Source organism: Somniosus microcephalus, chromosome 5 (genome assembly GCF_052327205.1).
Source record: "Somniosus microcephalus isolate GS21.2 chromosome 5, FLI_Smic_1.0, whole genome shotgun sequence".
Taxonomy (NCBI): domain Eukaryota; kingdom Metazoa; phylum Chordata; class Chondrichthyes; order Squaliformes; family Somniosidae; genus Somniosus; species Somniosus microcephalus.
In genome coordinates this window covers 13,876,566-13,902,488 of record NC_140991.1, presented here as the reverse complement: position 1 = coordinate 13,902,488, position 25,923 = coordinate 13,876,566, and the positions used below count along the sequence as shown (strand labels likewise).

Below are 25,923 nucleotides of genomic sequence, written 5' to 3'. Positions count from 1 at the left end.
AGAAGGTTAAAAGCTGAGTCTAATGCATGTTAACATTCTTAATCCTATCATAAGGTTAAGTATTGATGATTACAGCTAAAGTAGACTGCTACTTAATATCATACCAAACCTAATTTAAATATATTGTGGCTCTAGCTGGGTTCCGATTCGTAACAAAATATATTCAATATCCAAGACCTAAATGGACTCAGTCATTAGTTACTTATCGCTGGTAAGTTTTCATTGTAAGGTTGTTCCTGTGTGACATGATACAACCTATCCTTTTATTGAAGGCTTCCTCTGAGATGCTCAGGCTTCAACTGTGAGGACACTTGTGGCAAGTCGTTGACTGGTGGCTGTTGTCTTTTTGAACTGGTCACCATCTTCTCTTCCTAGCTTTAGATAACTTTGCAAGTACTTTTCTGGTATACTGTGCTTTCTTTGTGCCTTGTACCTAGGCATTTAAGTTAATTGCTGTAATGTCCTTTACTTCTTTTTGATGCAAACATTTACACCAGGAATTTCCTCAAAGCTTCTCCCACTCCACTGTTGTAACTTTGGTGGAAGTTCAGCAGAAACCCCAATTCCCTTTGGTTGCAATGTGTTGGTGCCATTGTAAACAAAGCAGACGGTGTTTTCTTATTGCTATTTCTAGTAAAATTATAGAATACTTTTATAATTTTGCTATAATAGTGGCCAGAGTGAGGCTTTCCCTTGGCTCGTGAATTTCCTGCAAATAAGTCGGTTTAAAATGATGTAAACTTATGCCCAAAGTTTTAGTCACAGCAGGAAGCAGTCATTTTTCCAGAGATTTATGGCGACTTTTTAAGCAATTAAAAAAAAATGATCCTCACTGAGACTTGCACTGCATTTTCTGTTTCTTTCAACACATTTTTATGGCGTCAATATAAGTCATATTAAAAATGGAAAGGCTTCCACGATTGCATATTCTTAAACATCCTGCACCTAATGTGCATGAATGATGGTTTGAAACTTTAAATTTCATACTTGAAGAAGGAATATGTGGTGCGAGTTCAGTGCTTTCCTTGGGCCACGACTGTTTACGCTGATTTCTATCTTACGGTGTATGCTAATGAGATTGGCAGGCAATTTAGGTGTAAATTAACATCGGCAAAATGAGCGCACAAATTGGCATAATATATGATGTAACTTCCTGATCACGCCCCCATGGGATATTACACCCCCACGTTAGCAGTTAACATTCTCACTTAGAGTAAATCTTATTAAATCCTATTTCTTTATACAGAAAAGAAAGCTGTGGACGCACCCATCAACCGAAGACTAGCATCAGACCTCCAGCGTCTGAATACCAGAAAACTTGAATTATCACTACAGTGGTTACCTAGCCTAACACATAAAAACCTTGACCACGACACCTTTATTCTTCGTGACCAAATTATCCGCGAGAATGAGTTGGCGAAAGCAGAGGCCTCAACTGCTGCTGCTGGAATGTCTGATGAAGGTTTGAGTTTGCACTTGGTTTGGTTTAGTTTGTAGTTTGCTACAATGTTTGAATTGTGCTTTTCAATCATAGAGAGCTTGAAGGCATCTGGGGGGGGTTAAAATATAGATATCGAGCAACCCGACCCCATTCCCGCCCACCATAATTCAGGCCCTTGATGAGGCTCCTGCTAAAAGTAGTGTTGTGGTAATGTCACTGGGCTAGTAATCCAGAGGCCTGGACTAATGATCCAGAGACGTGAGTTCAAATCCAACCACGGCAGCTGGGGAACTTAAATTCAGTTAATTAAATAAATCTGGAATAAAAAAGCTAGTATCAGTAATGGTAACCATGAAACTATCGGATTGTCGTAAAAACCCATCTGGTTCACTAATGTCCTTTAGGGAAGGAAATCTGCCGTCCTTACCCGGTCTGCTCTTTATGCGACTCCAGACCCGCAGCAATGTGGTTGACTCTTAGCTGCCCTCTGAAATGGCCCTGGAAGCCACTCAGTTGTAACAGACCGCTACAAAACAAAATAATAAGAAAGAAATTGGACGGACCACTCGGCACTGGCTACGGACACAACAACAGCACACCCAGCCCAGTCAACCCAGCAAAATCCTCCTCACTAACATCTAGGGACTTGTGCCAAAATTGGGAGAGTTGTCCCACAGACTAGTCAAGCAACAGCCTGACATAGTCATACTCACAGAATCATACCTTTCAGTCAATGTCCCAAACTCCTCCATCACCATCCCTGGGTATGTCCTGTCCCACCGGCAGGACAGACCCATCAGGGGTGGTGGCACAGTGGTATACAGTCGGGAAGGAGTGGCCCTGGGAGTCCTCAACATTGACTCCAGACCCCATGAATTCTCATGGCTTCAGGTCAAGCATGGTCAAGGAAACCTCCTGCTGATTACCACCTACGGCCCTCCCTCAGCTGATGAATCAGTACTCTGCCATGTTGAACATGATTTGGAAGAAGCACTGAGAGTAGCAAGGGCACAGAATATACACTGGGTGGGGGACTTCAATGTCCATCACCAAGAGGGGCTCGGTAGCACCACTACTGACCGAGTCCTGAAGGATATAACTGCCAGTTTGGGCCTGCGACAGGTGGTGAGAGAACCAACGCGAGGGAAAAACCTACTTGACTTCATCCAACACAGGACTACCTGCATGCTAAAAAGCGGAAGCAGCATGCTATAGACAGGGCTAAGTGATCCCACAATCAACAGATCAGATCAAAGCTCTGCAGTCCTGCCACATCCAGTCGTGAATGGTGGTAGACCATTAAACAACTAACGGGTGGAGGAGGCTCCATGAATATCCCCATCCTCAATGATGGTGGAGCCCAGCATGTGAGTGAAAAAGACAAGGCTAAAGCGTTTGCAACCATCTTCAGCCAGAAGTGCCGAGTGGATGATCCATATCGGCCTTCTCCTGAGGTCCCCACCTCACAGAAGCCAGTCTTCAGCCAATTCGATTCACTCCACGTGATATCAAGAAACAGCTCAGCGTACTGGATACAGCAAAGGCTATGGGCCCTGACAACATCCCGGCTATTGTGCTGAAGACTTGTGCTCCAGAACTAGCCGCGCCTCTAGCCAGGCTGTTCCAGTACAGATACAACACTGGCATCTATTCGACAATGTGGAAAACTGTCCAGGTATGTCCTGTCCACAAAAAGCAGGACAAATCCAACCCGGCCAATTACCGCCCCATCAGCCTACCCTCAATCATCAGCAAAGTGATGGAAGGTGTCATCAACAGTACTATCAAGCAGCACTTACTTACCAATAACCTGCTTATTGATGCTCAGTTTGGGTTCTGCCAAGACCACTCTGCTCCCAATCTCATTACAGCCTTGGTCCAAACATGGACAAAAGAGCTGAATTCCAGGGCTGAGGTGAGGGTGACTGCCCTTGACATCAAGGCAGCATTTGACCGAGTGTGGCATCAAGGAGCCCTAGTAAAACTGGGGAATCGGGGGAAAAACTCTCCACTGGCTGGAGTCATACCTAGCACAAAGGAAGATGGTTGTGGTGATTGAAGGTCAATCATCACAGCCCCAGGACATCACTGCAGGAGTTCCTCAGGGCAGTGTCCTAGCCCAACCATCTTCAGCTGCTTCATCAATGACCTTCCCTCCAACATAAGGTCAGAAATGGGGATGTTCGCTGATGACTGCACAGTGTTCAGTGCCATTCACAACTCCTCAGATAATGAAGCAGTCCATGCCCGCATGCAACAAGACCTGGACAACATTCAGGCTTGGGCTGATAAGTGGCAGGTAACATGCGCGACAGAAGTGCAAGGCAATGGCTATCTCCAACAAGCGAGAGTCTAACCACTGCCCCTTGACATTCAACAGCATTACCATCACTGAATCCCCCACCATCAACATCCTGGGGGTCACCATTGACCAGAAACTTAACTGGACCAGCCATATAAATACTGTGGCAACAAGAGCAGGTCAGAGGCTAGGTATTCTGCGGTGAGTGTCTCACCTCTTGACTCCCCAAAGCCTTTCCACCATCGACAAGGCACAAGTAAGTAGTATGATGGAATACTCTCCACTTGCCTGGATGATTGCAGCTGCAACAACACTCAAGAAGCTAGACACCATCCAGGACAAAGCAGCCCGCTTGATTGGCACCCCATCCACCACCTTAATCATTCACCCCCTCTACCACTGACATACCGTGGCTGCAGTGTATACCATCTACAAGATGCACTGCAGCAACTTGCCAAGGCTTCTTCGGAAGCACCTCCCAAACCAGCGACTTCTTCTAACTAGTAAGACATGGGCAGCAGGTGCATGGGAACACCACCACCTCCAAGTTCCTCTGCAAGTCACACATCATCCTGACTTAGAAGTATATCGCCGATCCTTCATCGTCGCTGGGTCAAAATCCTGGAACTCCCTCCCTAACAGCACTGTGGGAGTACCATCACCACATGAACTGCAGCGGTTCAAGTAGGCGGCACACCACCATCACCTTCTCAAGGGCAATTAGGGATGGGCAATAAATGCTGACCACATCCCATAAACAAATAAAAAAAGAAATTACAGCTTCAATTACAGAACAAGCAGCTTCCACCAAAACTCTGAGTGCTGCAGTGGAAGCTCCACAACATTCGCACCACAGAAGTGCCAGGCAATGACCATCTCCAACAAGAGAGAGCCCAACGACCGCCCCTTGACATTCAACCGCATTACCATTGCCGAATCCCCCACCATCAATATCCTGGGGGTTATCATTAACCAGGAGCTTCATTGACCCAGCCACATAAATACTGTAGCTACCAGAACAGGTCAGAGGCTGGGTATTCTGCAGCGAGTGACTCACCTCCTGACTCCCCAAAGCCTTTCCACCATCTACAAGGCACAAGTTAGGAGTGTGATGGAATATTCTCCACTTGCCTGGAAGAGTGCCTTTCGAACAACACTCAAGAAACTTGACACCATCCAGGACAAAGCAGCCCGCTTGACTGGTACCCCATCCACCACCTTAAACATTCACTCCCTTCACCACTGGCGCATCGTGGCTGCAGTGTGTACCATCTACAAGATGCACTGCAGCAACTCGCCAAGGCTTCTTCGGCAGCACCTTCCAAATCCACGAACTCTACCACCTAGAAGGACAAGGACAGTAGGCGCATGGGAACACCAGCACCTCCAAGTACTCCTCTGAATCACACACCATCCTGACTTGGAAATATTTTGCTGTTCCTTCATCGACGCTGGTTCAAAATCCTGGAACTCCCTACTTAACAGCATTGTGGGAGTACCTTTACCACACGGACTGTAGCGGTTCAAGAAGGCGGCTCACCAGCATCCTCTCAAGGGCAATTAGGGATGGGCACTAAATGCTGGCATTGCCAGCGATGCCCGCATCCCATGAATGAATAAAAATAAAGTGGTATGAGCATGAGTGAACAATGTATCAGAAACTCAGAGCCTCCCCCTCCCCAATTTTCCCTGACAGGCTGGGAAGGAGCAGAAAATGGCAGTCTCGCTGGGGGAAATGGGAGCTGAAATTAAGATCGGGTCAGTGAGGGTGCAGCAAGCCTTCTTTCCCTGATTTGAGCTGGACATTGAAGAAAAATCCAACCATAGCTCCTATTCTCTGATAATTCACTTTTGTCTAGCGAGGCTCCACACTGGGAGCCTAGTTGCACTGAATTTACTCTTATATGCTTCACCACTGGCACTGGATACCATGTGTGGAATTGAATTGTCCCCATGAATGGTCCATCCTCTTTGATCACAAAATAAAATTCAGAGAAAAGCTTATTAAACTAGTTACAGAAACTGCTGGAAAAACTCAGCAGGCCAGGCGACATCTGTGGAGAGAGAATTGGAGTCAACGTTTCAGGTCGAAACCCTTTGTCAAGACTCTTGAAACGTTGACTCTATTTCTCTCCCCACGGATGTTGCCTGGCCTGCTGAGTTTTTCCAGCATTTTCTGTTGTTATTACGGATTTCCAGCATCTGCAGTATTTTGCTATCTTATTAAACAAGTTGTTCAGTATGTATCCTGATCTAATGATATGGGTTAATGTTCCAGTATGAGTTAACATCATTAATCTTATTTCTAAACACCATTAATCTTATTTCTGTCCTTTATAGAAAGGGAACTTGAAGAACGGATCATGATGCATAAGCTACATGTGGCAGAGTCATGGATGCCTAAAGAAATGCTAGAAACACTGAATAATAGGTTTATTGCATTTCGATTCATCGCTGGGCGTGAGGAACGTGAGAAGTCAACTGAAGACATTCGATCTGGGATGTCTCCTGATGGTAAGTTCTTGTAACCAGTTCTGTTTCAAAGTTAGTTTTTATTTTTTGCTTGATTTTGGCCTAGAAATTCAGTTGGGCGCGCCAGCCGTTAGCGCCTTAGGAGGAGTAGATCTCGAGCGCTAGGCGCTTATCGCCCAGGTGCAGCGCGATCTGCACCTCTCCCCAACTTCAGGACACATTTAGCGCCGGCGCAAAGTCTTAGCGCGCGCCCTGCTGCGCGCGCAGATCATGACGTCATTTAATAGTGCAACGCCCTTTGTGCGCCCCAAACCGGAACTTCACTCGCGCCGGCCCATTGTGCGCTGGGCGGCCCTAACGACTGTGAAGTGGAATGGTACACAGCCGAGCCGGGCCGCGGGGAGCGCTAATTAAAGGGCACTTACCCTGCACTATAAAGGCCAGCCATTTTGCAGCATTCACTCTTGTGCCACGGTTTTTTGGACAGAGACCAAGGAGGAGAGCTTACTGGTTTGGACCAACACTAGGACAGGTATTTTTGGCTCAGGCCAGAGCTTAGCAATTATCTTTGCCTTCATTGAGAGCTCAGTGTTTGCCAGCATATGATGGGGGCTGCATTGGGTGCCAACGCTGACTTTCAGCCTTATGCCAGAAGGGCTTACAGACGCCGTGAGAGAGTGGCAGCCCTGGCTAGACGCAGAGGGGGCAACAGGCGTCGCCAACTGAGGCCTTACCCACCCAGGGTATACCGCCAGCAGTCCTCCTATCTGACCATGTCTGCCACGATGTGTGTTAGGAGGCTGCGATTCAGAAGGGAGGTCGTTGCAGACATCTGCCAGCTGCTTCACAGAGATCTGCAGCCACAGCTGATGCGCAGGACGTCTCTGTCGGTGGCAGTGAAGGTGACGGTGGCTCTCAACTTCTATGCCACCGGCTCCTTCCAATCCGCTGCTGGGGACATCGCTAACATCTCCCAGTTCGCCGTGCATTGCTGCATCCGCCAGGTGACAGAAGCCCTTTTCACAAGCAGACATCAATTCATCTCCTTCCCCATGACCCTGGACAAGCAGCAGCAGCGTGCAGTGGGATTTGCAAGAATAGCGGGCTTCCCCATGGTGCAGGGCGCCATTGACTGCACGCATGTGGCTTTGCGGGCACCTCTTGAGCATGCCGAGGATTACCGCAACCGGAAGGGCTACCATTCCCTCAACGTACAGCTGTTGTGTGACCACAGGCAGCGCATCCTAGCTGTCAATGCCCGCTTTCCAGGCAGCAGCCACGATGCCTTTATCCTGCGACAGACAACTGTGGCTGACATGTTCCAGGCACAGCCTCCCCCAAGAGGATGGCTTATCGGGGACAAAGGCTATCCTTTGTGTACCTGGCTCATGACCCCGCTCCGCGCGCCCACGACCCCTGCTGAAGAGGCATACAACGAGAGCCATCAAGCGACTAGGAACATCATAGAACAAACAATCGGCGTCCTCAAGCAACGGTTCCGCTGTCTCGATCGCACCGGGGGAGCCCTCCAGTATTCGCAGGATCGAGTCTCTCAATTCGTCGTCGTTTGCTGCATGCTGCACAACCTGGCTATCCGCAGGACTCAGGCACTGCCACCTCACGTTGGACCACCACCTCAGGAGGAGGAGCAGGAGGAGCATGAGGAGGAGGAGGACGAGGAGTACCAGCCCAGGAGGGAGGCACAAGGTCCAAGGGCCACCCGTCGGCGGCTTATTGAACGTCACTTCTAGGCCCCCTGTCAGGGAATGGCTTGTGCCAATGAAAGAACATGATTGCAGCCGCTCCGCAAGCCCTCAGCCAGTTAAGGCAACAAACACTTCAAAGATCAAACATGGACAATGTTAATAAATAAAATGCTTTATTGTTCAAACTCAGCTCCCTTCCCACATGAAAACCAAAAACAGACGAAACCCCCAAAAAACACTCCAACAAATTACTCGCTCCCACAACTTGGAGAGGATTAACAAAATAGTGCAACTAAAATGGCCGTCATTCTCGGCCTTCGTAAAAAACAAACATCACATCATCGGCCTTCAAAAAACAAACATGCAAATCTCGGCCTCAAAAAACAAACACAACTGGCCACACATTCGACTATTTGGCCCGCTAGGGCGATGCCTTGGCCATCTTTGTGTGGCCCCTGCCCGCCCTGCTGCTCCTCCTCAAAGTAAGGCCATTGGCTGCTGCAAGGCTGGGGGCAGGCGCCTGAGGGGCACATGTCGTGACGGCAGATGCCCTTGGGGGTCGGCCTAGTCGAGGTCTGGCCGTCGAGCGGTCGGCTGTTGAATGCTGCAGCTGTGGCTGGCCAGCATCAGTCGCTGCAGTAGCTCCTGCCAGCTCCACTGGGGGAGTGGCAGTGGCGGCTGGAGGAATGCGGGCAAGCTGGCGGATGGCAGGCGCTCGCTGGTCGCCTGAGACACTGGCACTCGCCCGGGCCAGCACTGCAGCATGCGCACCGATCTGCCGAGGGACAGACCGCTGTGCTGCTGCAGCGCGCCGGGTGCCCTGGCGATGCCTAGCTGACACAGCGAGTGTGGCAGCAGTGAGTGCCCGTGTTGACCTGTTCACTGACCGCATCAGAGCAGCCATTGACTGGACGGCACCACTGATCACCTGGCCAGTCGCTGCCAGAGCTGCCCCGAATTCCGCCCGACTCGCTGCCTGATCTGCCCCGAATTCCGCCCGACTCGCTGCCTGATCTGCCCGGAATTCCGCCCGACTAATGGCCTCTGAGGGCCCGAACGCGGTCACACTCCGAGAGAGGGACTCGATGGCCTCAGGCAACCGTGCCACTGCCGCCATGAGCTCCGTGTGCCGGCGCTCCGAGTCCGCGGACAAGTCCTCGAGGCGTTCCATCTCCTCGGCGAAGACCATCTCCGGACTGGGGGCCGGACTCTCCCTCTGGGGAGAAGGCCGCCGAGCTGGCCGACCCTTCCTGCGTTGCTGTTCGCCGCTGGGCCCAGCAATTGGACTCCCCTCCGACGCATCCCCCCTCTGGGGAGAAGGCCGCCGAGCTTCCACCCCCCCTCCCGCGTTTCTGCAGGCCGCAGGTCCCATGAGCTCCCCTCCCCTTCGAAACTTCCGCCACGCTCCCCTCCAGGGAAGACGTGTCCCCTACATTGGCCTGGGTGGCCGCGGCTGAGGGTTCCCCTGATGGGCCGCCTTCCTCTTGCTCCTCCTCCTGCTCCTCTTCTGAGGGGCTGTCACTGGCAAGTTCAGGGACCTTCTCCTCACCATCTGAAAGCAGGAAGGCACAAGAGTAGCTTTAGACTGAGGAGAGGGCGTCAGCAAGGGATGCATGAGTGGTGGCATTCAGCGCATTGGTCGGACAGTGGCAAAGGATGTAGATCTGATGCGCAAGTGGGACAAGAGAGGTCCAAACGTGGATGTCCTTACCATTGGTGGCCAGAACAGGGTCGGCATCTCCACATGCAAGAGGGCCAATCACCCGGGCACCCATGATGCGCTCCACGCGATGTTGAAGCTCGGTGAGCGGCTGGATCTGGGGTCGGCCTCCCCCGGTCGCAGTCCGGCTCTTCCGATTATTTGCCAGCTTGGCCTGCAAGAGAAAGGATGGCCTCTAAGTACAGTGTGTCGCCCTGATCTTGTGTGCACTGCCTCCCATGGTGGAATAGCCTGGCCAGTGTGTCGCCCTGATCTTGTGTGCACTGCCTCCCATGGTGGAATAGCCTGGCCAGTGTGTTAAGTGCAGATTGTGCAATTGATGTTCATGCCTGTGCCATCGCTGCTGGATGAGGGCTGGCCATTAGGGCTTTCAGGTCCCTTTGCCCATAATGTGAGGTGCACATGCAAGGATGAGGAGGTCACTGGAAAGGGTACTCACCCTGACAATCCGCGTGAGGTCATTAAACTTTTTGCGGCATTGGACACCGCTCCTGGGGACCTCGCTGTTGGCTGACAGCTTGCTGGCGACATGCCTCCAGGCTCTCCTGTAGACGCGGAACGGCGCCCTCTTGCCATTGTGCGGGTACAAAACATGGTGCCTCTTCTCCACAGCACCAACCAGCACACTCAGATCACGCTCTGAGAAGCGCTGCGCACGTTCACGGACCTTCTCCATGGCTTCAGGCGCTACTTGGGTCCAGCAGCAGTGTTCAGGCCTAGCTGCAGGGCTCCACTATCCAGGGCGTGGCAGCAGACACAGTCGACCCTTCCCCCTTAAGAGCTGGCCAGCGCCAGGGTGTCTGCTGTCAATCACGAGATGGCCGCATCTGCGCTGCGCCCGGCCTCGGTGCTATCGATCAGCACCTCCGGCTTAGCGCCCAAACAGAGGCGTCCAACACCAGTTTTAGCGCTCGAGCGAACTCTTAGGGTGAAGCTAATGAATATCGGAGAAGTGGCCTCGATTTGGCGGCGGGCGCAAACTTTAGCGGCCGCCCCACTTTACCGCCCCAAAAGTGGCTACAATGAATTTCTAGGCCTTTGAGTTGTCCTCCCATAAAAAGTTTGCAGCTGTCCTGAGTGGTACAGTATTTATATTTTTTCCCTTTTTAACTATTAGGTGACAATGAGTTTGCAGTTGGAGAAGCCTCAAATGATAGGTGTCTAATGTATTATACTCTAGCAACTGTTGGGAGAACTGTAAGGTTTGAGAAAAGTTATCCCATGGGGCCAGAGATTTCCCTTTAGTCTAATGCCTACTTCAATAATCCTGGTTCCACAAGTTAACTCGTATTAGAGTTTATTCACCTTAATAAACATAAGATGGTTCCCCACATAGTCATCAGAGGTCAAATCCCAGAGTGGATATGACAGAGGGCTGGGGCCCACTCCCTTCTATGCAGCAATTTGTAAAGTTGAAGTCAGGAACAGTAATTCTTTGAATGCTTTTTATTGGCATCTGGAGCTAGCCAGATTCACGAATACTCTTTAGGGAAGAAAACCTCCGTCCTTACTCACTCTGGACAATATGTGACTACAGTCCCACACCATTGTGGTTGACCCTTAATTGCCCTCTGAAGTGGCCCAGCAAGCCACTTAGTTTATCAAAACGATATTGCAGCGGTTCAAGAAGAAAGCCCATCAGGGCAATTAGAGATGGGCATTAACTGTCGGCCTTACCACCGATGTCCACAACCCGAGAGTGAATTTTTAAGAAATGTTATACCTGAGCTGGAAGTTCTTGGTGGTGACATTGAGTTCTTAAAGTATAATATCATAAGTTTAGTTTCTGTCTAAGCAAGGCTTCGGATAGGTTATCCACCTACTGGTGCAGAACTATTAAAAAAGGAAATAAAATGGCAAAATATCTTGAGGTTAAATTTTTTAGTGCCGAATTACTGAGGGGTTCTGTTGGTGTCCCACCATAACTCTGGTAAGAGACTGGCAGGATTCTCAGGAAAATGGTGGAGACATGGTTGCAACATGCCTTTGCAATCTCTGGGAGTTTCCTCACTGCCCTGTAAGGGACGGAACTTCAGTTGACCTCTTACAAGGAAAATAATAGCAAGGGGTAGGAGCCAGGGGTGGGACTCTCTAAGTCAGGAGTTCCCACTGTTAGAATGTGTTTTTCTAATAATATATACAGACTTGCAGTCCTTCTGGACCCTTGCAGGTTTATTAAGGGTTACATGAACATATTCTCATGGCCAACACCAGATTACAAGTGGTGCTTTGCTGTAGAGGAACACATGTTATACTCAACCTTCTCACCTCTCACTCTCCCTCTTCTTCTTCATCTAACCTCACATTACAATTTTGCAATTTTTAGATCTTTCTAACTACATTATTTCACATGATCTTGATGCATTTTACACCAGTTCTCATCAGTCTTTATCACGAAGTTCAGGCTCTCTTTAGTCTTAAGGCTAAAGGGATCAAGGGGTATGGGGAGAAAGCAGGGACAGGGTACTGAATTTGGATGATCAGCCATGATCTCATTGCATGGCGGAGCAGGCTCGAGGGGCCGAATGGCCTGCTCCTGCTCCTATCTTCTATGTTTCTATGTTTCTATGTTTCTAACATCTATCACCTAAGGCTTTCTTTCTGACGTCCATCCCAAGGCTAGCAGGCTATTGTTTAGGGTTTGCAAGGTATAGAATGTATTACCTCCCTACCTCTGTAACCTCCACCAGCCATACAACCCTCTGAGAATTCTGCATTCCTTCAATTGTGGCCGCATATGCATCTCCGATTTCCTTCACTCCTCCATTGGCAGTCGTGCCTTTAGCTGTCTAGGCCTGAAGATCTTGAATTCCTTCCCTAAACCTCTCCGCCTCTCTACCTCTCTCTCTCTTCTATAAGATGCTTCTTAAAACCTACCTCTTTGACTAAACTTTTGGTCACCTGTCCTAATATCTCCTAATGTGCCTCGGTGCCACATTTTGTCTGATAACTCTCCTGAGATGCGTCTTGGGACATTTTTTGTTGTTGTTGGTTAGTTACAGATAAGTTAATCTCTAAATATAAACAATGTATAACCTGACCTAGAATGCAAGCTGCTTCTGACCTCTGTACAGACACTGCACTGTCAGCCACATTTGCAGGCTTTTAGTTTTTACCTGTGGTGCTTAATATAAAATGGATTATTTTACTTACAAATGGATTCATAGGGCTGGATTTTATCAATGGAGGCGTGTAGGAGGCATATGGGCTCGAATTTCCAAGCCCCGTGGAGGCGGGTTTGGAGGCGGGAGTGGTGGGAAAATTGCAGAATCGGGGGGCACGAACCCATCCCGCCCCCAACCCACCTCCGTGCCAATGTCCCAGGAGGCGGGTATCTGACCTGTACTGGGAGCCGCCTCCCTGAGGCGGGAAGGGGATTAGTGCCAATTAACTGCCTATTTTTAGCCCTGAAGTGTGGGCTTCCCGACGGCTCCGAACCACGCCAAGTTAGCGAGGCGGACCGTCGGTCTGAAGGGGTTGGAGGGGTCGAGATGTCCGTTGTGCAGGTGAGTGATGGGTGCATGTGTACAGAGGTAAGTGTGTGAGGTAAGTGTAAAGTGTTTTAATAAGTTTAACTTACCTTTACTTTCTCCTGCAGGCTTCCTTCCTTCAGTTCTCGGGAGTCCCTCAGTTCACCGGCACAGAAAGCAGAATGGCCGCTGAACTGTCAAAAGTTGCAGCATTCTGCTTTCTGGTCTGGAGAGATCTCTAACTGAGTCTGAGTAGAAGGACTCAAGTTAGAAGACAGATTGTCAGTGTTTGACAGCTTCACAAAAGCTCTTGACAGATGAAATGTCAATCACTGACGTCACCAGTAACTGTTCCTTAATTGGTCTGCTGAGCCCGCTGGGCAGGCTTAACAAGGTCAATCAAGGGAAAATAGCGTGGGTTGGCCACAAGTTGATGGAGGCGGGACTACAACCCAAAAAGTGGGAGTCCCGCCTCCATCACGTCCCCATTGACAAAATCCAGCCCTAAGAGTTATAATGGCACAGAAGGAGGCCATTTGGCCCATCAAGTCCGTGCCAGCTCTCTGTAGAGCAATCCAGTCCGTTCCATTCCCCCGCTCTATCCCCGTAGCAAGTTTATTTCCCTCAAGTGCCTATCCAGTCTCCCCTTGAAAACATTGAGTATCTCCGCTTCCACCACTTCCTTCGGCAGCGAGTTCCAGGTCCTCACCACTCGCTGAGTAAAAAAGATTTTCTTCTATCCTTTTATTAGATTTTGGATTTGATCTCTAACACCACTCTTCAAGCTCCAATGGGACCTAGTGTAGTAGAAGCAGCTGGTTAGCCCAATGTGTGGAAGTGCACCGGTCCCACTTGTGGGGCCCAGACCAGGCAAGCAGCCTGGACCCCCTGAGAAATTTTCATTTAAAAAAGTACAGATCAGCTCCCTCGCTGGGGGGCAAAATTGGGGGAAGGGAGGGACCTGGCCAACCCCTCACACGGCGGGGTGGGTGCTGGAGTTTCCGGCAGTCATGGGCAGGCGGATGCCAGAGATGCAGCTGAAGAAGCACTTGTGCCCACCTGACTCTGCAAACTCCAGCAAGGCCAGTGCTGGAGGGCACCATCAGGTGCGATCCACCGGGATTTTGGGACCTTCCTTTTTGTCTTTCTGGCCTTTCTTAATCCTTTTTCACTAATTCAGTAAATATTTGTGGAATCTGTTTCTGATGTTTCTCTTGAACATTAATCCCAACCTTTAAGAATTTGTTTCTGTCTGTTGCAGACAGAAGAATTCAGGCAATGATTAGGCACCAACAGTTAACACTCCGTATCCAGCAAGCGTATTTGAACAGACTGCAGGTGGCAGAATCATGGATACCTGAAGAGGAGCGCCTTAAGATTGAAAATGAATACAGCTTGATGCGTGCCAGGCAATGGCGGCAAAAACTAGGTGAACCTCTGCCTGGAGATTGGGGTAAGTATCTGACATCTCTTTCTCAAAGATAGCTTTTGTTTGTTGCTTGCTGTATCCTGTGTCCCAGAGAGCTTGTACTTGGTAGTGTGGTATGTACTGCAACACAGGGTGAAAAGTACCTCTGCTTTAGCTTGGCTATTGGATGGAGAGGTACTGAATGGATGCAAAGCATCTTTTGATAAGGAGTGATAGGAAAACAGAGTGCAAGTTAACTCGTATAGTTCTAGCTTAAATTTTGGACTATTTCTGAAGAGGCAGTGGCAATGGCTGAGAATAGGTTGCTGGCATTAAGTTTTTTTTATATTCATTCTTGGGGATATGGGCGTGGCTGGCCAAGCTGTCATTAATTGTCCATCCCTAGCTGGGTTTTTATGGTAGTCCGACAGCATCATGGTCACTTTCACTGATACCAGCTTTTTGTTTTATTTCTGGCCTTTCTAAAGTCAATCTAACTGCTCAAACTGCCTTGCTGGGATTTGAACTCACGTACTCCAGATGATTATTCCAGGAACATAACGAATACACTACCGTACCAATATTACTGAGTGTAGTTAAAGTGAACAGCCAATAAGGAAAGTTGAAATGCATCTCACTAAAATACCTGGGCGTAGAAATTCGTCCACCCAATGCCCGCCATATTGATGAAGGTGGATGCGTCGGTGGCAAGAATGCATGTCCGGAGTTCGCAAAGAGCAGAATATTTTATTATTAAATTAGGGTCGCTTCTTGCAGGGCCACTTTTCAATATTTGTTATGCCTCAGTGCGTTACTCGCCACCTGTTGAACTCGTGGCACTAACTGACAGGAAGGATCCCGCACCAGCGCTATTTAAAGTGATTGTGCAGTACTTACAGGTTAGTTACTGGTTTATCATTTAAGGCTGGTGGTTAACTTCTGGGCATTTCTTGGTGTGTTTTATCACTGCTGTTGCATTGTTGGCTCCATCAGAGATACAGTAGTTTGGCTGCAGTCATGGGTGGTCTCACAGGGCTGCCTTCGGGGCTGGAGGATTAGGGGGAGCAGCAAGGAAGACAAAAGAGAGCAGGAGCAGCTGCCTAAGTTTTAGAATTCCCTCCCTAAACCTCGCTGCCTCCCTACCTCTCTCTCCTCCTTGAAACCTATTACTGTGACCACCTTGTTGTGGCTTGGTGTCAAATTTTGTCTGATCACACTCCTGTGAAGCAACTTGGAATGTTTTACTATGTTAAAGGCGACTATATAAATAAAAGTTGTTGTTGTTTGGATGTTTATGTGCTCAAATCCTAGAGTTGGGCTTGAACTCATGCCCTTATGACTCAGAGGCAAGAGTGCTCTTCCTGAATCCATTAAAACTCCTGTCATCATGATCTACCTATAAAACCTACCCTTGCCCCATCTGTCACCTCCAAGTATCACCCAATATCCTATCATCCTTCCCTAAAGTTCTTGAACATCTTGTCATCTCCCAGCTCTGTGCCCATCTCTCTTGAAAATATCACTCCAGTCTGGCTTCCACTTTTCTTGCAGCATGAAAATGAACCTATGCAGTCATAAACTATATACTTTGCGACTGTGACCATGGTGTTTTATCCCTCCTCATTCTTAAACTTTCCATAATATTTAATATAGTTTGCAATGCCATCTTCTCCCAACACTTCTCTTCCATTGTTCAACTTCTATGGTTCATTCCTACCTATCCATACGCATCCACTACATCCACAGCAATGGTATCTCTTCCGCTCCTGCACCATCACCTCTGTGGCCCCACAAGGATCTATCCCTCATCCTCTTCCTTCTCTACATGCCTTCCCTCATCAAGATCATCTGCAGGCACAAGGTCAGCTTTCACATGTACATTAGTGATACCCAGCTCTACTTCCACCTTTTGATTGCTTCCAAGCTATCAGATATCAAGTCCTGAATGAGTTGTAGCTTCCTCCAGCTTAACATGGAGAAAGCAAAGCCGTTGTCTTCAATCCCCACCACAAACTCTGCTCCCTCATCACTGATTCCATACCTTTCCTGGTCATGTGTCAAGCTGAACCAGTCTATTCACAATTTTGCATTTCTGTTTGACCCTGAGTAGAAATTTAAAACTCACATCCTATCCACTATCAGGAATGCTTATTTCCACCTCCCCAAAGCTACCCACCTGCATCTCTGCCTGATCCCCTCTGCTGTTGAAACCCTTACATGTGCCTTTGTTAATTCTAGACTCGACTCTCTCATAAATTCCTTTGTTGGCCTTCCATCCTCCACCTCCATAAACTACAAATTGTCCAAAACTTTGGCACAAGTATCTTTTTGTTTCTTTCAATCAATCATCCATGTCCTTGCTGACCTACACTTAGCCCCTGTTCCCCAGTAGATTAAATTCAAAATCCCTGTTGTTGTCTATAAATGCCTTTAAGGCCTTGTCCCATCATTTCTCAGCAACTTGGTCTAGCTGTACATTTCCTCCTCAATGCTGTATTCCTCTGATTCTGACCTTCTGTGCACCTCCCCTCCCTGTGCGTTACCAGCCATCTTGATCCTACACTCTGAAACGTTCTCCTTTAATCTTCCTTCCTCTCCAACTTTAAAAACCTCCTTAATTCCCTCTTTGCACCCAAGCTTCGGTCAGCCCTCCTAATCTTTCCCTTCCTCACTCAGTATCCCTTTCCAAATGGCTGTTTGAGAAGCATCTTGGGGTGTTTCTTTATATTAAAGGTGCTATATAAACTGAAATGTTCTTGTTACTTATTGAGAAATGTAAGCTGTTGGATGATGATCATAGTTGAATCAGAAATTGAATGCAATGGAGTGAAAAAGAGTCACCCTGCCTTTGTGCACTTTTCAGCAAATTGGAATAAAGGGGAAATATACAGAATTTACTTGTATGGCACAATAATTAAGGAACAACAAATTAGTGACTGACAGGAACAGCTAGCAGACGGACAGAGAGAGTAACAAAGGTAATAGGGCATCAGTGATTAAGGTGACATCAGGGAAAAATAGAAAAAAGTCGAAGCTAAAGGCACTATATCTGATTGCGCAAAGCATTCGCAACAAAATAGATGAATTAATAGCGCAGATAGAAATGAATAGGTTTGATCTAATTGCCATTAAGGAGACGTGGTTGCAAAGTGACCAAGGTTGGGAACTAAATATTCCAGGATACTTAACTTTTAGGAGAGATAGGCAAAATGGAAAAGGAGGAGGGGTAGCCCCGATAATAAAGGATGGGATAAAGACAGTAGAGAGAAAGGATCTTAGCTCCGAAAATCAAGAAGTAGAATCAATTTGGGTGGAGCTAAGAAACAGCAAGGGGCAGAAAACATTGGTGGGAGTTGTTTAAGAACATAAGAACATAAGAAATAGGAGCAGGAGTAGGCCAATCGGCCCCTCGAGCCTGCTCCGCCATTCAATAAGATCATGGCTGATCTGATCCTAACCGCCAATCCACTATCACAGAACCATCTCCTGAATCTAACAGAATTAGACACACGAAATAGGAGCAGGATCAGGCTACACGGCCCCTGGGCCCGCTCCGCTACCCACAGGGCCATGTCTGATCCGAACCTAGACTCATGTCCAAATTCCTGCCCGCTCCCCGTAACCCTTAATTCCCTTTACTTCTAGGAAACTGTCTATTTCTGTTTTAAATTTATGTAATGATGTAGCTTCTACAGCTTTTTGGGGCAGCATATTCCATGGACCTACCACCCTCTGAGTGAAGTAGTTCCTCCTCACCTCAGTTTTGAAAGAGCAGCCCCTTATTCTAAGACTATGCCCCCTAGTTCTAGTTTCACCCATCATCGGGAACATCCTCCCCGCATCCACCCGATCCAACCCCTTCACAATCTTATATGTTTCAATAAGATCGCCTCTCATTCTTCTGAACTCCAATGAGTAGAGTCCCAATCTACTCAACCTCTCCTCATATGTCCATCCCCTCATCCCCGGGATTAACCGAGTGAACCTTCTTTGTACTGACTCGAGAGCAAGTATGTCTTTTCTTAAGTATGGACACCAAAACAGTAGTTGTAATGTAGGGCAGAGTATAAATCAGGAAATTAGAGGTGCATGTAACAAGGGTACAGGAAGTAATTAGGAAGGCAAATGGAATGTTGGCCTTTATTGCAAAGGGAATGGAGTATAAAAGTAGGGAAGTCCTGTTACAACTGTACAGGGCACTGGTGAGACCACACCTGGAGTACTGCGTACAGTTTTGGTCTCCTTATGTAAGGAAGGACACACTTGCATTGGAGGCAGTTCAGAGACGGTTCATGAAGTTGATTCCGGAGATGCAGGGATTGGCTTATGAAGAAAGGTAGAGCAGGTTGGGCCTATACTCATTGGAGTTTAGAAGAATGAGAGGGGATCTTACTGAAACATATAAGATTCTGAAGGGGCTTGACAGGGTAGATGCAGAGAGGATATTTCCCCTTGTGGGGGAATCTAGAACTAGGGGGCATAATTTCAGAATAAGGGGAAACCCTTTCAAATCCGAAATGAGGAGGAATTTCTTCTCTCAGAGGGTCGTGAATCTTTGGAATTCTCTTCCCCAGAGAGCTGTGGAGGCTGGATCATTGAGTATATTTAAGGTGGAGATAGACAGATTTTTGAAAGGTAAGGGAGTCAAGGGTTATGGGGGGCGGGCAGGGAAGTGGAGTTGAGGCCAAGATCAGATCAGCCATGATCTTATTGAATGGCGGAGCAGGCTCGAGGGGCCAAATGACCTACTCCTGCTCCTATCTTCCAAAATTCTATAGACTCTGGAACAGTTCCCATGGATTGGAGGGTAGCTAGTGTTACCCCACTATTCCAAAAAGGTGGTAGAGAGAAAACGGGGAATTATAGACCAGTAAGCCTGACATCGGTAGTGGGGAAAATGCTGGAGTCCATTATAAAAGATGTAATAGTAGAGCACTTGGAAAACAGTGACAGGATCGGACAAAGTCAACATGGATTTACAAAAGGTAAATCGTGCTTGAATAATCTACTGGAATTTTTTGAGGATGTAACTGGTAGAATAGATAAGGGAGAACCAGTGGATGTGGTGCATTTGGACATTCAGAAGGCTTTCGATAAGGTCCCGCATAAATGATTAGTGTGTAAAGTTAAAGCACATGGGATTGGGGGCAAGGTACTGACTTGGATAGAGAACTGGTTGGCAGACAGGAAGCAAAGAGTTGGAATAAACGGGTCTTTTTCCGAGTGGCAGGCCGTGACTAGTGGGGTACCACAGGAATCGGTCCTAGGACCCCAGCTATTCACAATATATATTAATGATCTAGACGAGGGAACTAGATGTAATATCTCCAAGTTTGCAGACGACACAAAGCTGGGTGGGCGTGTGTGCTGTGAGGAGGATGCCGAGAAACTCCAGTATGATTTGGACAGGTTGGGTGATTGGGCAGATGCAGTATAATGTGGATAAATGCGAGGTTATCCACTTTGGTGGCAAAAACATGAAGGCAGATTATTATCTGAACGGCAATAGATTGGGGAAGGGGAAGTGCAACGAGACCTGGGTGTCCTTGTGCACCAGTCGCTGAAGGTAAGCATGCAGGTGCAGCAGGCGGTTAAGAAGGCAAATGATATGTTGGCCTTCGTAGTCAGAGGGTTCAAGTACAGGAACAAGGATGTCTTGCTGCAGTTGTACAGGGCCTTGTTGAGACCACACCTTGAGTATTGTGTGCAGTTTTGGTCGCCTTATCTGAGGAAGGATGTTCTTGCCATGGATGGAGTGCAGCGAAGATTCACCAGACTGATACCTGGGATGGCAGGAATGACGTATGAGGAGAAATTGGGTCGATTGGGCTTATACTCACTGGAGTTTAGAAGAATGACAGGGAATCTCATTGAAACTTATAAAATTCTAACAGGACTAGACAGACTAGATGCAGGAAGGATGTTCCCGATGGCGGGGGAGTCCAGAACCAGAGGTCACAGTCTAAAGATAAGGGGTAAGCCATTTAGGATAGAGATGAGGAGGAATTTCTTCACCCAGAGAGTGGTGAACCTGTGGAATTCTCTATCACAGAAGGCAGTTGAGGCCAATTCATTAAATATATTCAAGAAGGAGTTAGATATATTTCTTAAGGCTAAAGGGATCAAGGGATATGGGGAGAAGGCAGGGACAGGGTACTGAGTTTAGATGATCAGCCATGATCTCATTGAATGGCGGAGTAGGCTCGAGGGGCTGAATGGCCTACTCCTGCTCCTATCTTCTATGTTTCTATGTTTACGTCTTATATTCTTATGTTCTAAGGTTAATACAGTAATCATGGGGGACTTTAATCTACATATAGACTGGGCAAACCAAATTTGCAGTAATAGTGTGGAGGACGAATTCATGGAATGTATGCAAGATAGTTTTACAGATCAGTATGTTGAGGAACCAACTAGGGAACAGGCTATTTTAGATCTAGTATTGTGCAATGAGAAAGGGTTAATTAATAACCTTGCTGTAAAGGGGCCTTTAGGGAAGAGTGACCATAATATGATAGAATTTTATATTAAGTTCGAAAATATTTATTTAAATCCGAAACTAGGGTCTTAAATATAAACAAAGCCAACTACGTAGGTATGAGGGGTGAGTTGGCGAAGATAGATTGGAAAACTACATTAAAAGGTATGACGATAGACAAGCAATGGCTAGCATTTAAAGAATTAATACATAATTTACAATAAATATACATTCCTTTAAGGCACAAAAACTCCACGGGAAAAGAGGTCCAACTGTGGCTAACAAGAGAAGTTAAAGATAGTATTAGATCAAAGGAAGAGGCTTATAATGTTGCCAAAAAGAGTAGCAAGCCTGAAAATTGGGAGGATTTTAGAATTCAGCAAAGGAAGACCAAGAAATTGATAAAGAAAGGGAAATATATTATGAGAGTAAACTAGCGAGAGACATAAAAACAGACTGTAAAAGCTTCTATAGGTATGTAAAAAGGGAAAGATTAGTGAAACTAAATGTGGATCCCTTACAGGCTGAGACAGGAGCAATTATAATGGGGAATAAGGAAATGGCTGAGAAATTAAACAAATACTTTGGCCGGAATTTTGCCGGCACTCAGAGGGCGGGATTGGAGGTGGCCCAGAGGTTAAACTCGCTATGATTGACGGCGGGTTTGGAACCCGCCGTGATTCCGCCTCCACGCATCTTTCCTGAGTGTCGGGTATCCGATTTGCAAATGGACCCGACACCAAGCAGCGGGAAAGAGATTAAAGGCACTTAGCTGCCTATTAGGTGGTACTTTAGAGTTTTTTTCACAGGGCTTTTAGATTTTCCAGCTTCTGGGTCTGGTTTCATGACGTTCCAACATGCCAGGTAAGTGTGGCATGTACACCAGCGAGCTGGAGACTTCACAGCTGCAACTGCAGTGTAAAAGCTGCACTCTCAAATCTGGTCATTTAGAAATCCGTGAGGTTGGTGATTGAGTAATTTGGGGGGCACATTCTGGGGTAGATTTTCCCGAACCTGTCGGGAAGAAGGCGGGACTTCCCCTTTCGGGTTTTTGACCCGCCTACTTCGATGTCCGGCCAATCCGCGCGATTTTCCCTTGATTGACCTTGTTGAGCCCGCCCAGCGGGCTCAGCAGGCCAATTAAGGGCCACCTGGCAACAGGTGACGTCACAGACTGAAATTTCATCTGTCAAGAGTTCTTGACAGATGAAATATCAGCGTTTGACAGCTGTTTGAAGCTGTCAAACACTGACAGTCTGAGTTCTAACCTGAGTCCTTCTGCACAGACTCAGTTAGAACTCTCAGCAGCACTGAAAGCTGAAGGCTGTCACTTTTGACAGGTCACAGCCATTCAGCTTTCAGTTCCGGCTGAGTGATGCCCTCCTGACGGCTACAGGAAGACAGGCTGTGAAAGTAACTACAGGTAAGTAAAAGTTCTTTACACACTTTAGACACACCAAACACACTTACCTTTACACTCATGCATCCACCACTCACCTGAGCGCCAACATCGCGACCCCTCCAACTCCTTCAACCCGACGGCCCACCTGCTCTAACCTGGTGTGGTTTGGAGCCGTCGGGAAACCCACACGAAACCCCTCAAAATAGGGATTAGGCTAAAAACTGCCTGTTAACTACCTGTTAACAGGCAGTTAATTGGCACTAATCCCTTCCCGCCTGGTTTCGGCGGGTCCCAGTGCGGGGCGGGTACCCGCCGCCCCTGAAACTTACGTGGGGCGGGGTTTTGGGCGGGATGGTGTCGGGACCCCCAAATTCAGGATTTTCAGCCCCCGCCCGCCTGAAACCCCGCCCGACGGCTGGGGAAAAATCGGGGCCTCTGTGTTTAGGCTGCAAGTATGTGTTGTGCACTATAGATGCACTGTAACCTGCATTGCAGGATTTTAAAGGCGCACTCACCCTAAACTGTGCCGCCTCATATTGTCAGCACACAGATGACAATGATGCCAAACCTTCGTTCTACATCAATTTATTACAATATTGGCAAAGAACAGAAACTTTACAAATAAATCTATCATAACACCCAAGTGAGAACCCTTGTGATTATTAACGTGACATCTTCCTCTTACGTGTGCTTCTACATTGTGAGACCCCTGTGGCTTCAGCATATGTGGAGGCAGCCTGCTCACTTCCCTGCTGCTCCTGCTTAGGTGCCTTTGGCGGCCGTCCTCTGGTTTTGCGAGCCTTGGAGGGCCCCCGCCAAAGTCTGCTCCTCCTGCGGCTATGCAGGGGCAGACTCGGCCATCTCTGTTGGCTCAAGCAGATGGGCCTCTGACCGAGGGCTCGGCAGTGGCAAGGGAGTGAGAGCACTTGGAGAGGAGCCCCCACTTCCTTGTGCTCCAACGCCACCGTCCCTCTCATGAGTCACCCGCACTTCACTGCTAGCAAGTTGCTGGAGAGCACCTTGCTGCACATCGGTGGGGCCATGTGGACCCGTCTCTGTACTGACAGTCCTCATAATCGGGACGTCCATGTACCTCTGTTTCCTCTCCATGATAGATGGCCTTCTATCCTGTATAGCTGACCATCTATCTAGAAGAGCCACCATGTTGGCTTGTGTCTGGCGAGCTAGGTCCTTCATGGAGGTTGCCATCCTTTCCATGGCAACACCTAGATTGCCCATAGCGTTCACCACGGCATTGCTAATGTTTAAGATGATCTCCTCCATTCTCTGCACGCTCGCAGTTACCATGGAAGCAAACCCACTTAGAGCCTCCAGCACCGCTCTCTTTCTGGATGGTCCCAGAGGCTCAGCGTCTACATGCAGCTAAGCAGAGCTGGGAAAGCCCTGCGTCCTCCGATGAGGACTCTCCACTGCTGTACCTGTCTCCAACATCTGCTCCTGCTTACTTGTGAGCTGTGATACATCAGGTGACAACACAACTCTATCTCGTAAAAAACCCACCGAGGTGTGCGTCTCTGCACTGGTGCTGGGTGCGCTGAATGCTGGTGACGCTGCTTCCTCAGAGGCTGGTGGTTCCTATGAGGAGTGCTCCTGCTCTTCCTCCTGGACAGTGAGGAGTGGGGCTCTCAATGGTCCTGTGGTGGAGTAAAGGCATGAGTTGAACAAGTGAAATGTATGTTGCAGACACATCCCATTGTGCAGATGCTTAGCGCTCAATCTCTATGAACATCATATCCCATATTAGTCACTCATGAATGCTAAATCAGAGGGTTGGAAATCAATTCTGTCACCAGCTTGCTCTTCTACGCCCATCTCTCTGTCCCCCAGCTCCTCCGAACCTCCGACGATCTCCAGAGATGCCTCCTCAGCGTTTGTTAGGTGCGCCAGGGATGGTGGGCCTCCTCTTGTCCTCCTCCTCTCCCTTTTATTGTGGGCTCTCTTCTCCTGTAATGAGAGACACAAGTGGAGTTTGAAAGAGATTGATGGAGTGAGTGTAAAGAATGGATGACATAGATGTTTAGAGGGAGACTTATGAAGGAATGAGGTGCACAAACCAAGTTCCCTCCCTGTGCATTGTTAGTTGTTGGCATTGCACAGGAGTGTGAGTGGTAAGATGGTGACGTGATTCTGTACAGAGAAAGGGAGGGATGGGTGAGGGTGCAAGGGATGTTAGAGTGAGTTGGGATGTGAAGGGGAAGGTTGCCAATGCAGAGTGATGGGGGTGAGAAGAGATGGGAAGCAGATGAAAGGTAAGTGCGATGTTATACTCACTTTTGCTGATCGCAACAGATCATTAAACTTCTTGCGACACTGGACCCAGGTGCGTATGCAGACCGACCTCGAACTGACCTCCTCAGCAATTTGCAGCCAAGATGCCTTGGTATGCTGAGGAGGCCTCCTCCTTCCATCTCCAGGGAAGAAGACCTCCTTACGTCCTCTTACTCTCTCCACAACAGCATGGAGGGAGTCCTGATCGAAGCAGGGAGCAGCCTTAGGTTTTTGTGCTGCCATACCTGTAGCAGCCAGCACTTCAGGGAACAAAATGGAAATGAATCTGCAGTGGGGACATGGCCCCTTTAAATAATCAGTCTAACATTGCGTCATCAAAAGCAAGCAGCTGACCCACACCCAGCAATTGCCTTGGAGAACCCGCACGTTGGCATTAATGAGGCCAATCAACGCAAAATTTCAACTGCAAGGCGGCGGGAACCGGGAGTGGGTCCGGAACCCGCCAACCAGTGGACCCGCCACCATCCCACCCCCAGGCACAAAATCGCAGCCTTTGTATCTGTCTTCACGGGAGAAGACGCAAAAAACCTCCTGGAAATAGTGGAGAACCAAGGTGACGTTTCCTAGCCAAAATGGGGAATTGAAAGATTCGTATATTTATTAGTATAAGTAAAAAAAAGTACTGGAGAAATTAATGGGACTGAAAGCCGATAAATCCCCTGGACCTGATGGCCTACATCCTAGGGTTTTGAAACAGGTGGTTATAGAGATTGTGGATGAATTGGTTGTCATCTTCCAAAATTCTATAGATTCTAGAACGGTTCCTGCGGATTGGAAGGTGGCAAATGTAACCCCACTATTTAAAAAAGGAGGGAGAGAGAAAATGGGGAACTACAGACCAGTTAGCCTGACATCAGTAGTAGGGAAAATGCTAGAATCTATTATTAAGGATGTGGTAACAGGGCACTTAGAAAATAATAATAGGATTGGGCAAAGTCAACACAGATTTATAAAAGGGAAATCGCATTTGACGAATCTGTTAGAGTTTTTAGAGGTTGTAACTAGCAGAATAGATAAGGGGGAACCAGTGGATGTGGTGTATTTGGATTTTCAGAAGGCTTTCGATAAGGTGACACACAAGACGTTATTAAACAAAATTAGGGCTCATGGGATTGGGGGTAATATACTAGCATGGATTGAGGATTGGTTAATGGACAGAAAACTGAGAGTAGGAATAAACGGGTTATTTTCGGGTTGGCAGGCTGTAACTAATG

General features: G+C 47.9%; 1 protein-coding gene across 5 annotated transcripts in view; it reads left to right on the top strand.

Annotated features, from left to right (window-relative positions):
* The window catches only part of LOC147116898 (uncharacterized), a 347,723-nt gene that overhangs the window by 99,987 nt on the left and 221,813 nt on the right, over positions 1–25,923 (top strand). For all 5 annotated transcript variants that reach the window (XM_085987340.1, XM_085987341.1, XM_085987339.1 and 2 more), the window contains exons 7-9: positions 1,247–1,462; positions 6,084–6,257; positions 14,373–14,564. In XM_085987340.1, coding sequence (XP_085843466.1) covers positions 1,247–1,462; positions 6,084–6,257; positions 14,373–14,564 — 582 coding nt within the window. The remainder of the gene's footprint in view (positions 1–1,246; positions 1,463–6,083; positions 6,258–14,372; positions 14,565–25,923) is intronic.